We start from the raw sequence: 15,596 nt of genomic DNA, 5'->3' as shown, positions 1-15,596 counted from the left end.
TACTTTACTTAAATAATATACATGTATTGTATTTCCAAAACACAAAGACAATTTTTTTAAATAGACAAGCTAGAAAGAAAAAATATTAATTGTTACTGCGCACAAGACATAAAATTGGTTTCATAATTACAAAATTGTATTTAGTTTCATAGTAATTGATCTTCAGAGGAAAGAACATTTTGGAATATTAAAAACTTATATTCAACTTAGTATACACTACTTAAATAGGGTATTTAATTAAAGGATTTTCTTGGATCAATTTGTATACTAATATTTAAAAATTCAAAGTTTCAGTTTTCAAATCAGATTTGAAAAATCAAATTAAAACAATTTTTATAACAATTTAAAATTCTTAAAACATATATAAAGTGATATAACATTAAAAGTATGTTATTAAGGATTATAAACAAAACTGTATGAAAAAATTAAAATATGCATCTGTCAATGTCAAAAAATTTCAATTTTTTGAAAAAAAAGGATATATTTTTAAACAACCATTTCAAAATATATAATCCCCTCAGCTCATAAAAACTAAATATCTTCAGTATTTTGAAAAAATTAAAATAATTGAAAAAAAGTTTACATCTACATTATCTCTTGACCAATTTTAATGATGTATAAAAATGTTTGTAATTACATTATGCAACTTTTATTATTCTTTAAACATTTTTATAATCTTATTAGTTTTTTACAGTACTCAGCTTTATAAACTCCAACAGTCCGCCATCTTGAAGCTTAATATTAATAATGAAACATACTCTTATATAATAAAATATTAATTTTTTGTCTTGATTTGAGACTAGAGGAAAAATAATTGTACAAAACAAATGTTTTTATTATTTTTGGTTTCTGAAATAAATTATAAAAACTGAAAAATAAACATACATATTGACAGACGATAAACTAAGCATTTATGACCCATGTGTATATTATATTTTTTGTTTGTGTTGACACAAAGAACAGATTCCCAAAATATTTTTTGAAAGTTTGTAATATACAATAGTATTCCTGCTAATGGCCAACCCATTTTTAGGCCATCAGTCTTAAAATAAAACTGCCCATTGAAAGAAAAATAATTGTTATATAACACCTCCCTCAGTAGTTTAAAAGCTTCTCAATAGCTTCAAATTACAAATTTTCACCCTTTATATGATTGCACTTCACCATTTTCAGAGTCCTGGCAACTGGAACATATACTACGTTACCAAAATCATAAGAAGCAAGGAGCTGGTGAGATGTTTATCTGACAGTCTCCTTCAACATAAATTGCAGCCACCTGACCCATAATCGGATGTTCATCAGTAAAGAGCATATGAAACCTGTTTCATCCAGTCGATTGCATTGTGCTGCCGTGATCAATAACATTTCTGCGTTTCAAATATAATATGAAGACATATCAGACTTGTTTTCATAAGTTATTTGTCTTATATTGTCTTGTGTTTACTGATTTTTAAATAACGCCACTTGGCGGATCGATGCACATTCTTCAATGTTGTCAATGATGATGTAATACTACAAATTTTTAGAATGCATAATGGAGGTAATATAGTAAATTACTAGTTATGCATTAAAAAAAAACAATATGCTATTGACTACTTTGTACAAAAACCAACTTACTATTATTGCAGGAGCTCTGATACTGTAGTAAATATTGCTTGTAACATTTTAGAACATTTTATTCACAGCTTTGAAAGTTATTTACATTATGCAAATAAGTAAGAACAATGTCATTATATTTTAAAGAATACAATGGAACTTGAATAATTTAAAACTGAAGGGACCTAAAGATTTGAATTATCCAAGATTTTGAACTATAAAGGTTACATTGGGAACACACACAACAGAACACATAGTAATAAGGGATACATTTCACACACGTCTTAAATACATGTATTATAGTTTTCGTTGTATACTTTTTATCATTAATAAAATCAATGAAAATTTGTACGATTTTCGTTTGCTCATTACGATTAAATCTTTTGTTAGAACAAGACTGAACCAGGTTAATAAGACATTTTAAAAGCACACCAATTATATTTTGTTATCATTCAAAACAGCACCTCAGTTCTCTGTTGTAATCCACTAACTGAGCCAGGACAAAAATCAAGGAATCGATTCATGTGGCAAGTAAATATTCTTTGTCCTCTTTATTGGAAAATTCAACTGTCTGGGCGTTTAAACATTGGCCAAAATGACGGTATTGATTACCTCTCCACACATTTCCACGGCACTATGATATACTCGTAGTTGTTATACACAACTTTACTGTTCTTATTAATGTTTTCCAAATACTCAGGAATAGTCTCAAGTTCAGTTCTTGGAGGTTTTCAAGAGCAACCTGGCAGAAACTGACTTTAAGGAAACAGTTTGCAGTTGTCAGCTGCTTAACTTGGTTTCAAGCACTGTAACTCAAATGGGCTGCTTGGAGTGTATAAATCTTCACTTTCTATTTTTTGTCTAAAAATACACCTAAAAGTAAAATTTGCAAAAGTTATGCTTAACATTTTATGATTGCCTGAGTTTAATAAGTTGAGCTTCAGAGGTCATGTATGTAGGAAAAAGAAACTTTTGACATTTTTTAATAAGGAAATACTGTTATCTTAGCTCTTAGTCCTATGCAAGTGGTGTAATAACTGTCATCTAAGTTTTCCGATTTACACAATCTTGAAACTTTGCTTTTACAATTAAATTGTTAAATATTTCGACCTAGCTTTGGAGAGCCATCTACAGTCGAAATATATTCAACCAACACTGCCAATAATACACATCTACCTGTACAGGTGATTAGAAAGGGGTGGAGCTTTATTGTGATTGGCTGAAGAACCACAATGAACAACTATGATCAATATGGCTTACTAGACTCTCTAGTAAGCAGATTCGTTAATCACTGCAAATAATCTAAAGTCATACTCAGAAGAAAAATATCGCTACTGAAAACAAACTTGCAACATTATTACAATGTCTTACATTACGTCCATGAAGAAAATATTCCTTCAGCCCAAACAGCTCAATTTTCAGGTGAATACCATTACACAACAGACGCAAAAAGCTCCATTGTTGGGCCAGCCCTGTTTTCCTTATATTTTTGCACTGTGACTTTATTTAGATAGAATTAGTTATTTTAATTGCCACTGCACTAGTGACGATCTTTGACAAATGCTGTTATCTCTAGAATTTTTTCAGAATCATTTTGTCTTTTTAACACAGTTTCATTGCTAAAGTCAGGTTTCAAATGATTAATAATATGACCCACAGAAGTTTGTGATACTCTTTTGTGAACACCCTGTATATATATGTATACTTTAATGATTTTTATCTCCACTGCGTCTAGATTCCAGATGCCATCTGTGCTCCATATTCTCAGGTGAAGATCTTACAACACTCTTGTCTCTCTTATTGAGGATAAAATCTCCCCTGGAAGTTCTTTAATATTATCAGGCAAGGGATAGAACGTTTTTTAATTAGGTTAGCTTCTTTACAAATGTTTTTAGGTTCTATGTTAAATGCAGTAATTTTTGTTTGTCTTCCTTAAAGAAACTTTAATGATGAACCAGTCAAATAGTTTTGAAACAGAGATACATTAATGTACTAAGTTCTGTTCTGAATATATTCCACAAAAATTAATAAACAAATTACAGTCCAACCCAACCATGGTGTTACATCAATGAAAATAGAATTTGCTTTACTGATGTTCTAGATAGATGGTCATTGTAAAAAATTTCAATTTAACACGTTTAAAGAATTGATGTCTTAGTAAATATTCTGTAATAAAAATAAACTATCAGTAAAACATATTCAGCACTTTGTATGGTAATGGACTATTGTCCAACATCGAAAGTCAGCTGTTTTCCTTCTCCCAAACATTACTTTCCCTACGTAAACAATTCTTTCCCAATATAAACATCTCTTTAGCTGAATAAATAATATTGAAGATTACATCACTTGTTTTGACAGTCCTATGTTCAAACAGCTGATTTAAATACAAAATGAATAATAAAATAGTGTTGCATTTCCTGATGGAAGAATAATTACTGGACTATGAAATGTCGGATAATCTTTTAAAAGATTTCGAGTACTTTTTTCCTCGTGATTTTAAGTATCATTCAATACTTATCTCAAAAATTCTATAGTGGGGACTCGGCTTCGCCTCACGCGTAAATGCAATCTTGCCCCACAATAGGTCACTTTCAAGACTAGTAATGAAATGTATTATTCAGCACTGCAAGGACTTTCAAATAAAAATAAGGTAAACTATTTTTTTATAAAGACTTAACAATAAACAGTTAAAATTGAAAATTTTGATCTTATCTAGCAAATAATAAAGACAAATTACGGTATCTAGTTTGTGACGTTATAATTTGTTCTCATTCTAATAATGTGGGACAATAGAAGGGTCCTTATTTGAAATTTTTAGGTGAGCCCCTCTTTGGAAGACTTCCTCTTAGGAAACCAAAATTTCCTTTTATTTTAATCTCGGCTCATTCAAAAATTGGTAATGTGTGGAGTCTTTCCATTACACTTAACCCTTTGCATTCAAATTTTTTTCACCTGTCTGCCCCCTTAGCTCATATTTATTTTTGTATATTTATTGTAAATAACAGCCCTCTAGTGAATAATTAGTTCTATATACATACACTTATGTTTAATTCTTTAAAATTCTTAATACCAATTTATTGTTCCACAATATAAAAAAAACAGACTCTCATTAAAAAGTTTTCTAATTCACCATTGTATGATATCCCTAAAAAAATCTGTCCCTCAAAAATACATTTACAAAAATAGGTTGGTGATAAATTATTATTCGGAAAAAAAAATTCTGTAAGATGGATTTGGATTCAGTGCCATGTTTAGGTTTAAAACCTAAGAAAACCTTTATTTCCTCTAGGGAAACATTTTTCCAAGTGGACCAGATAGATTTAGACATAAGTGGTCTTTGCTTGTTTATTTTTCTTCTGCATAACGATCAGTTTCAGCAACAATTTTATTTAGTATTTCAAATGTATAAAAACAAATGAAAAAGTTTGAAATATTCACAAGTTTGCTTCGATTAGGTTCATTATACCCACCTGCTAAAGTATAAGGAAAATCAGGCCCATCATAAACAGTCCAACAGTTATCAAATCCATCTCCATAGCCACCATTATTTGAGGTTGGGCATAGGCCTTCATCACTTTCACTACCCGACACATTTTCTAATGTTGGCAGGACGAGTTTTCACCATCACTATGTTCACTTTCGTCATTATTCGATTTGTAATCGTTCTCAGTATTAACCTCGGAATTGGAAAGAGACTAACTGCCCGGTAACAACACATTCAGTTGATGAGAATACAAATGAGGTTAACACATCGACTAATAAAAACAGAAACAACAGCAGATAATGATTGTTTTTGTTCAGCTGTTAGTATTAGTTCTTAAGACTGCCGTGCGATCGTGGCACCAATCGAAGACATCGCGGACCAGCCACAAAACTGACGTTATCACGATGTCAGATACTGTTCGGCATACAAGTGGAACAACGAAATTACAATGTCGGATGAAGTCCGACAAACAAGTTGTAAGGGTTAATAAACATGAATTTAGGTATAAGGCAATCCCAACTTTAAAGTCACTTGTCTGTATAAACATACACATGTTTTTGCCACCCAGAATTTAAAGAGCAATTTTGCATCCTTAGTAAGTTTGCTTGCTATGCCAACTGTTGCTAGGTTGGTACACAGATGAGACATGACATCACATAACACCAAACTGTCAAGAAATATTAATGTAATTTTTAAGAGAAAGGAGATAAGACTTACATTTTGAGGAGGAGGGATGAGCTGACCACAGAGACCGAACTGAGAGCCATTGCTGCAGACGCCATCCATGGCTGCAAACAAGTATCATCGTTAAACTTGCATTTTTATACTTTTTGAGAAATTACAGATAATTTAAAAATTTTAAACTTGTACTCATCACTCTTTGAATAGCATCAGAGAATTTAGAAGTTCACTGGATATAGCCTCTAATTTTTTGTGTTACTAGAGACTTAACAAGACAAAGAGGTGTAAACAGACGCAACACAAAACATGCAGGCAAGTTCCACCTTCCTGCTCACAGAACAGCCACCTATGCAATAAAAAACATATTATGTCGGAATCAAGAAGTAGAATGCACTGCCTGAAGACTTGAAGAGCTATAGCCCACACAACCTGAAGAAGGAACTCCGAACTTGGCTTCAGGAAAGTGTCTTCTACAGCCTGGAGGAATTCTTCAATTGAAGGACTATGCACAAGGACCCAACTCTTAAAGAAGACCTTATTATCTCTGTATATTAAATTTAACTAACTTTTAAGAAGGAAACTGACATGTATTCTAATCTTGATGATTATGAATAAAGAATTTCTGATTTCTGGATTGAAGTTGTACCTGGGAATAAAAGAGGCTCTCTTAGAAGTTGGATTAATGAAAATTTCAGAGCACATGAGTGCAGGATGACTACAGCAGGGATGACAGACTGGCTTAAAACAAGGAAGTAATTATCGCCAGTTTTGAAGTGAATTTCAAGGAATGCAAAGGGACATCAAAGACAACAAACAGAATATCTACATATTTACAATGAACCAACCTATAAACAAAATTAAAACTATCAGGGTGTAAGCTGTTTTTATTAAAAGGAGAAGTCTCAAGGTTTACATGATTTTCGATTGGTAGAAACAGCACACTTCATCGTTCATTGTGAAAGTCTACACGGCAGAAGTCCTTTGTATTCTGTATGATTGTACTTAGTATGAAGTATGATTCAATGATAAGTTTCACCAATCCTCTTCCTGCTCAGAGAATCAGGCGATTGTATGAACAATTTCGCAAAGAAGAAATCCACTGGTCATCTCTGTTTATCAGAAAATAAGCCAATAGAGCCACTAAAATTCGAATTGTTGTGGCAGCACGTAACTGAAGAATTCTATGCATGTCTGATGATTTTTCATGAAATCGTATAAGATACAATAACTGGAGGCACTTCATACAGATGACAAATTTATAATGATGTGTGGAGCTGTGTGAATTCACCCACAGCAAGAGGAAAATATCACAAAGTATTTAGAAATGTTAGTGATGAAACTACTACTAATAATAATAATAATAATTTTATTGTTTTCGAACATTTACATGTTATAGCAATTGTCAAGGAAGAAAATAGGCTGATTTTGGATTCATAAATGACATCTGGGTTACTTTCATACATACAATTTGTTCCATCCATCCAACTGCTCATTCATTTGAATTTCCCACTCTAGCATCAGCCAATCATGTGGTCACCCAAACATGTGCCATGAACTCGTCTGTACTGTAAAAAGCTTCTGAGAGCAATGCGGTTTTCAGACGAGTTTTAAATGCCTTACCCATTGCGGCACTTTTTATAAAATTTGGCAGTTTGTTGACAACTGAGCTCCTGCCTGAGAAGGCAAACACTCATGTACTCATGTATCCTGTGTCTCCCAGTTCGGTAGTTGTCCCTGCCTCTAGTCTCATATGAGTGTATATCACTACCTCTAATGTGATTGCATTTTGATCTGAACAACAGAGACATCTCTACAGTAATGTACAGGCAGAGTAATGTCAACAGTTTCAGATTTCTGAATGCTGACCAGCACGACTCTCTGCATTGTAGTTTTTCAATTGTTCGAACGGCTTTTTTCTAGAGGGTAAACACTCTAGAGAAATGTGTATTTGAACAACCTCCCCACAAGACCACTCCGTATGACAGGTGGGGGTATATCAATCCATAATACGCCGTTATCAGTATCTGAGTTGGGCAGTATTTGGATAGCTGCCTCAAAACATAAATGCCTGAGGACAATTTTGTACAAATATTGTCTATATGACTATCCCATGTCAACCCTCAACGACTCTCTGCATTGTAGTTTTTCAATTGTTCGAACGGCTTTTTTCTAGAGGGTAAACACTCTAGAGAAATGTGTATTTGAACAACCTCCCCACAAGACCACTCCGTATGACAGGTGGGGGTATATCAATCCATAATACACCGTTATCAGTATCTGAGTTGGGCAGTATTTGGATAGCTGCCTCAAAACATAAATGCCTGAGGACAATTTTGTACAAATATTGTCTATATGAATATCCCATGTCAACCCTCGATCAAGGTGTATTCGAAGGAATTTAGTCGAGTAGACTTCTTCGATCTCAGTCTCCTCCAACATCACTATAGGACTTTGATCAGAGACGGTCGGATGCAAACATGCAACATTGATGCAAAATTGAACAAACACCGATTTTGACGGGTTTGTTTTAAGATTGAGCTCACTGAAATGTTGAATTCAATTGTTGAGCTCAGTGAATGTTGTCATTTCAAGTTGTGTGTTTCATTTTCCTTTGAAACAGAGAGTCGTAACTTACTTTTCATTTAAGAGGAAAATTAAACTGTTACTATGTAAGAATATAAGATAATGGTACAAAATGAGACGCTCTTACAAATGTGCTTGGGCGTATAACATGCAACATGCCTATTTTACTTTATCTCAAGTTCTGCCCAGAAGACCATGGTGACAGAGAAAAGACTGTACCATAACATATATGTCTTCAGCTCAGACACAGCTGTGCCAACAACTCTAAAAGTCAAAGGAGAAAAGTCAGACTGTGTATTGAGACTAAAAAGAGATGAGTGTTGCCTTGACCATTAAATAAAGTTGATCATTATGGTCATCAAGTTATTGTGTGCTCAGGTAAAAACAAGGAAGTTCGTGGATGTTTCTGTGAGTAGGAACGCTCCTTAGCTACTACTATAAATATTAGTATCATAACATTTCTGGTATCTTTCACAAAATTCTTGAACATTTGTCAAAAACGTTTAGGTGAATTAATTTTTAGTAAATGACTGATATTCAATTTAATAATTAAATGAAGTTAAATGAATTATTTTGATAATACTTGACTTGTACTTAAATTGTATAATTTAAAAATATATGTTTGCACGTCTCTGATTATTATTGAACTTTAAAAATGATCCAACAATTTAATTTTAAAGAGTCTAAGGTCTTTGTTTGTGTTGTAAAATATTAACATTGATAAAATTCAAATTCAAATGGTTCAAGGTAAAAACAGTAAGCTGAAATTGACGTATAACCTGTAGATGAAAACAAGGATGTTTTTCATTCTACTGAAACATATCGGTTTGGGTTGGAGGCTGGGAAGTTAATGGCTTCCAATGATTTCCAGTGTGTGACCACAGTTTTGTGGACCTCAACGTTTATCGGAGAAATCTCAGCCTTCTTCCTTCTTCCTGATGGCAAGACAGTACAGGGGAAGGACGTATTGGTGTCCTCTCTGTTCTTTTCCATGTGCTTCCCAAATTAACCGATGAAGTGTTAAATAGAGATGATGAATTGTGTCTGCTTACTTCTAACGTGATTTTATAGTAACTTGAATACAAGAGTTTTCATTTAATTTGTGATTGGGGTGATGAATTTGATTTTGGTGAACACGTAGAAAAATTATTGATTTATTCTTCCTTGCTATTAAAAATCAGACATTAGGAAATTTTAGTGGTTATGATGGAATGATTCTACAAGAATAAAAAGGAATATTGTAACAACTAAAAGGAAGTATATCAACTGAATCACACAGAACTACAGAATACTGTGCCGCAACCAACGTGGGCTAGAGGTACACATCCTTTCAACACAACCTAAACACTGATCCACGACAGTGTACCGTTAAATATATAATATTTATCTTGTTAACTAACAAAACTTTGTTATAAACTGTGCAGTGTGCAGGGTAATGAAATATAATAAGAGGTACACACCTGTAAAGTGAAGTTCCAAGGACTGAATATGCCTGCTGCAATGGGAATGCCTATGAGATTGTACATGCTGGCAAACAAGAAGTTGAGGCGTATTCTTTGTACAGTCTTCCTTGACAGCTCAAAGCAGCCAATCACGTCCAGCAGGTCATTCTGTCAAATATTAAAAATATAATTAACTTTCTCCAGAGAGAGCAAAAAAAGGACTATATCTATCTGCTTCGACTAATTACTATACACGATTAAAAACAAGATTTCCATCACTAATATACTAGTGATACAGTTTCTTTAGAATCAGGCTATATTCTTATTAATAGGAATCAGAATTGTGGCCACAATTTTGGTATCAGAATCAGAATACATTTTTCTGGAATCGGCCCACCACTACTGAATTGATTACGGAATGAAGACATATAAATGAAATATCATGACTTTCAAACTGTATTTTAAGCGATCTTGTAATAGAATATGTTGAAAATGTTAATATTTGAATTAAGTGAAAAGATCTGCGGTATGGAGTGTTCTTGATACACTACGTATTGAGGTATCTAGTACCATAATCAACCTATTCCTCATAGAAAATACGTTTTTCATTTAAATACTATTTTAGAGTTACCAATACTTTTTCCAAAACATAAGGGTGAAGAAGTGGTGCAGTTTAACCAAACATAACAGAAATAAGTACTAAGTATTAATAGTTACTAGTTTTAATTATACACATATTTGTTTTGTCCAGAAATTTTATGAAAAGTAGACAGCATTTTTTCTAACTTCATAAGTTAATTTCTTTATATTAATTTTAGTTTGATTTATTAATAGACCATTTGGTTTGAAAAAAAGAAAGTTGGATTTAAATCCAATAAAGTAATGTAGATTATTTTATAGAAACATGGCATACCACTTTGATCACAATGCTTTTAGAAATGTTCAAATAATACTTATAAAGCATATTTTTAATAAATTAAAACTATTAAATTTAATTGCAGAACAAACATATTTGGCAGTTATTTTTATTGGGGCTATTAACTTGTTGTGTCTGTGCCACAGGCGTTAGATTTTTACAAGTAAATTTTCCCAAACAAACAATACATTTGGACTATTAGATGCTTAGATGTGGTGAATTGGTGTCTAGTTAATTATTCTATTTATAACGTTATAAATAAATTGAAGTGTATTATTTAGGTGCTTTAAACAACAGACTGGACTTGGTGACGTACTATAGTAATGTTTTTTAATTCCAAGACAAGATTATTTTATTTAAGAGAGTTAATAAAATTTTTAAAAGAAATATCCTACAAAAACTACATTGCCAGTTTAACTAAAATTTACATAAATTATTAAAAATATATACGTAAGTCACTTAAAGAATTTATATTTTTAAATTGAGGAAAGTTTAAAAGCAATAGGTCACAGTTGACTGAATTTTTCCTCTTGGTCATAGGTGCTCACAGTGAACAGGTTTTCTCCAATGAACAGTTTTCTACTGCTAGATTGAACTAACTAAACTGAGGCAAAGTTAACTCTATCTTATCTTTAGCTTACCTAACATTACAATGTTCCTATAGCTCAGGTGGTGAGAGTGATTGAATGCTAATCTGAAGGACCTGAGTTCAAACCCTACTGTGGGTGTCTACTTTTTGCTAATTAGAAAACTTATTTATGATTTTTATAATTTATTTTAATGGGCATTTTATTTTAATATTTGTTTGAATTTTTTAATTAAATTTTACAATTTATTCTATATAATACATTATTTTAATTCAATATATAAGAACTTTTAATGGTTGATGTTAACAGTCACCTGGAAGTTATTTTATTCAATAGATTTAAACAAACATAATATAAAAAAAAAAAAAAAAAACTGTTATGTTTCTAACCAATGGATTGTTTTTGCCAATGTGATAGAGGTATCACTAACCCATGGCCTGCTTTCATTACACAATTCGAAAACAACAAAATCCACCATTGTATTTTTTGGCACAAATTGAACTGCATGGTTGTGCTAGGTAAGCAGACGTTTTCTCGTATAACTAATTATCTATAAGAAAATTACCAAAAAAAGAAAAATTATACACCTACTTTATTAAAATAGCATTAGATGGGAAGCTTGTAACGCATGTTCTGCTTCAATCAGTATACAGAATGCCAGGCTATACTGATGGAGACACAGAAGAGATTCTTTACAAACGACCCAGCTCTGAACAAGTTCCAAAAAAAAAAAAAAAAAAAAATATTGAAGTAAACGAAATAAACAGCCAAGCTCATCGATATGAAAAGGTAAATAATGGAATCATCCCTTCGTCTGGTGGAGGAAAGAGGCTAGCTGAGTTGTGCATGAATTTTGAGAAGGAGATAAACCAGTCTCAGAGACCAAATAAAAATTTGCTTGAAAAAAAAATTATGTAAGAAAGATAAAGAGCTGTTGGAACTGCACAACAAAATTGGAAAATTATTGCAATTTAGAGGGAACTAAACTACATCTGTCCCCAAAAATTTTGATTTCAACAGTACAACAGACAAGAAAGGATGCTTTCAGAAATTAATAGCGAAACGAAGAACTTTTATAAATAGACTGGGAACAATTCGAAAAAGAAACTTAATAATAAAAAGAAATACTCATTCTTAAAACTTCGGGGATAACATTGCCGAACTAAATGAATCAACTGAAATATAATATGTGTCTACACTGCTACCCACCTCTACAATTGCTCTGATTTCTCAAATGTAAAAGTTACACTTTCGGAACAATGCCAAAAATAGTCGGCTCTCATACACATAAAAAAAACACTTTTACAACTGAAAAACCAGTTTCAAATTCTTGAAATGGTAGACTTTGTTGAAAATGATAAAAACAGAGGAAAATTCAAGGCCCATCATAAATCAATTATTAAAAAACCAAATACTAAATCTAATTGCTAAAGAGAAACTAAACGTTCAGCATGGAAATACAACCTCAAGGCCCAAACTGATCATTCTAGGCGGACTGTCATGGGAAAAAAAGTCAGTACTTGGTTGATCTAAAGGTCATTGAATGTGGTGTTCTTTGTTAGGCCAGGAGCAAAGATTTGACACATGTCGTTAGAAGAGGTGGGAGAGATCACAAAAGGTGTGACAGCTCTGATTACCCGCTTAGTGATGGCAGGCCACAAATAATGTTGAGAAATCAGGTGTCAAAGCCAGCTCTTGAATGATGTTCAATACATTAATTAAACAATACAAAGCACACTCCCTCTTGATGGTACACTACCCATGAGGCTTGATCGCTGGGGAGTAGATCAAAATATTACAAAAAATAAATGCTGAACTGGAGAAGAACATTAGCGAAGTGCACAATGGCACGGTGGAAAATTTCTTCCCCCTCCATCTCCAGCCACGGAACATATGTTCACAGCGCATGGTTACACATGACCAATAGAGGTAAAAAACCGGGTTGCTGAAATGATAAAGAATCTTGCCATGAAGAAAGTAGTCGAATTTGGAAGATTGAAAATTCAATTTCACTCAACTTTACATAAGTGGAGTAAAAAACCGGACAACTATGTCATTCCAAATGAAATCTACAAACAAGTGGCCCAGTATGAACAGTAACTGCCAGTCAACAGTTCCCCCTGTTTCATTCAAATACTCCAACAACAAACAGGAACACATTGTAACCTGCCTTGAGCTTTCTTCTGAATTACCATTTGGCCGAACTGGAAACTTCATTATCAACTTTTAGAGTCAAACACTATCACCTGTGACAAATATTTATGCGTGCTTGTAGTATTAGTTCTACTTTTTTGTCCAAGACAAATGCAGTTAAATAAGCAGGTGTAAAAAAGTTAAGATATATATTTCTTCCAACTTAAAACAATATGGGGCCATTATAAATTCTTATATTTAATTGTGCAAGGTGTGAATAGCCAAAATCAAGTCCTGGACAGTTTTATCAATGACAGTAATGATAAAAGTTAATGAAAATCTCATTTATTTGCTTATTGAACATTGGATCAAAAGGAAGGACTTGACTAATGCAGCATGCCACAAAAATTTCTAATGGTGCAGCAGATTCTGCAGGAACAGATACTATTAGAGGTAGAACCAAAAAATTAACTCTAAAAAAAATTGATGTGTATCGTTTTAGTTCTGAACTAACTTTGAACAGCATCTGTGGTGGGCCGACGGTTGTGGATAGTCTTATAGTTATAGCAGTTTCCAATTTATCACTCCCCTGCAGGTGACCCTAAGAACTTCTGGAAGCCCGAGATGATATATTATACTTTCATTTCCTCTTACCGTGGATATTCAGTCGGTATCTTGGGGGGGTGACTTGATCGCCAACTTTGATCGTGTAACAAACGTTGAGGAAATTGTTCAAGCAGAAATTTTAAATTATTTTTAAGGCAACTCATAATTATTTCTGTGTCAATGGGACAAAACCCTACACGGGGGAAATCATTGTCTTGATAATTTTTTTGTTAATTGTCCAGACAAATTTAATCTCATGTAACATCTTTAATTTTCCTTTCTCAGACCATAATGGCCTTATTTTTAAAACATACAAAATTATACCCTCAAATACTTTCCGAATTTTAAACGAAAACAAACCACCAAATAATGCCTTTTCATAATCAGTTTCCACAGTCATCTTACTGATGAACTGATCTCAATAGCCTATTGGTCACACGTTGGCGTATCTTACTTTATAATAAAAAAACAGTAGTGTGGCGACATCAAACCTTTTTTCAAGTCTTTTTTTTTTTCAGTCATAATTAATTAAAATGGAATTTTTTTCCAAATTAAAGAAAACAAAATTTCTCTGGAGACAACAATGAAAAAATAAGAATGAATGGTTATACAAAGGAACTGGCACAATGAAAGAGAGGCTTTTGTTCCTGCACAAAATTAGTAAAAATTCTGCCGTGTGATAGGTTTCACACACAATACGCTGATCTGAAAGGTAGATTTATAAAAAGTCAATAGAGGATGCAAAATTGGCACGATAATGCAGCGATATAGATAAATAGTAAAAACAAATGTAAGACTGCTTGGAACTTAATTAAAAGAAAAAGTACAATATAACTTTCCGTCTCAACCAGACATAATATCACCCCAGTTCAGTTCAACAACTTTTTGATTTAGTTTCAGTTAAGCAAATTAAGGATAGTATTGAAAGGCCCCTCCTAATATTGATAGTATGAGCTTTATTATAAATCACCATAATGGAAAGAAAAGATTTTACTTTTACAGAAGTTCAACTGAAGATTGTCACTTAAGCTGTCAAAATGACTTTAAAAACTCAGAGGAAAGAAAGCAAAGATATTTTTTAATTAGTCTAATAATTTGTTTAAGAAAATGTGCCATTTCATTTTGAAAGCACTTAACTGTATGTGTATTAACTTTGCGGGTCGGTCGTCGGATATAGGTCGACGCGGCAGTTTCGCTGAACGCTCGCATGTCGACAATAGGTCCCGAAACGGATATTGTCAATGCTTGTTTGTCCATTTCACTAACCTATTGCTGATTTCGGATATTTGAGTTATTTGGTACTTTGGACTTCTATTTTGGTTAATTGTGAATGCTACGTCGATCTTTATGCATGATATAGGAGGATTGGAAGTGAAAATAGAAGGACCAATACAATCTGAGTCTGACACTTGCGCCGTGTTTTCAAATATGCTGGTACAAGTACAAGTTTTACTGACGGATGACGAAAATATTAGCTGATTAGTGATTTGTGATAGGTGTTTTTAGTGAAATTAGTATCCAAACAATGAAAAAACAGATTATTGAGAGAAGACCGTGTTTGTTGATAG

General features: G+C 32.8%; 1 protein-coding gene and 1 long non-coding RNA gene across 6 annotated transcripts in view; one reads left to right on the top strand and one right to left on the bottom strand.

The window, feature by feature from the left end:
- Positions 1 to 7,343, top strand: part of LOC124369934 — a 41,911-nt gene extending 34,568 nt beyond the window's left edge. Inside the window, exons 2-3 of the long non-coding RNA XR_006923131.1 lie at positions 1,174 to 3,018; positions 4,415 to 7,343. This is a non-coding gene — a long non-coding RNA (uncharacterized LOC124369934). The remainder of the gene's footprint in view (positions 1 to 1,173; positions 3,019 to 4,414) is intronic.
- The window catches only part of LOC124369931 (copper-transporting ATPase 1), a 173,379-nt gene that overhangs the window by 43,499 nt on the left and 114,284 nt on the right, over positions 1 to 15,596 (bottom strand). For all 5 annotated transcript variants that reach the window (XM_046828132.1, XM_046828130.1, XM_046828131.1 and 2 more), the window contains 2 exons: positions 9,805 to 9,954; positions 5,798 to 5,868 (listed from right to left, as the gene is read on the bottom strand). In XM_046828132.1, the coding sequence (XP_046684088.1) occupies positions 5,798 to 5,868; positions 9,805 to 9,954 (221 nt within the window). The remainder of the gene's footprint in view (positions 1 to 5,797; positions 5,869 to 9,804; positions 9,955 to 15,596) is intronic.

This window comes from Homalodisca vitripennis, chromosome X (genome assembly GCF_021130785.1).
Source record: "Homalodisca vitripennis isolate AUS2020 chromosome X, UT_GWSS_2.1, whole genome shotgun sequence".
In the NCBI taxonomy this organism is placed as follows: domain Eukaryota; kingdom Metazoa; phylum Arthropoda; class Insecta; order Hemiptera; family Cicadellidae; genus Homalodisca; species Homalodisca vitripennis.
The sequence above is the reverse complement of the archived record's forward strand: the minus strand, read 5'-3'. Positions and strand labels throughout refer to the sequence as shown.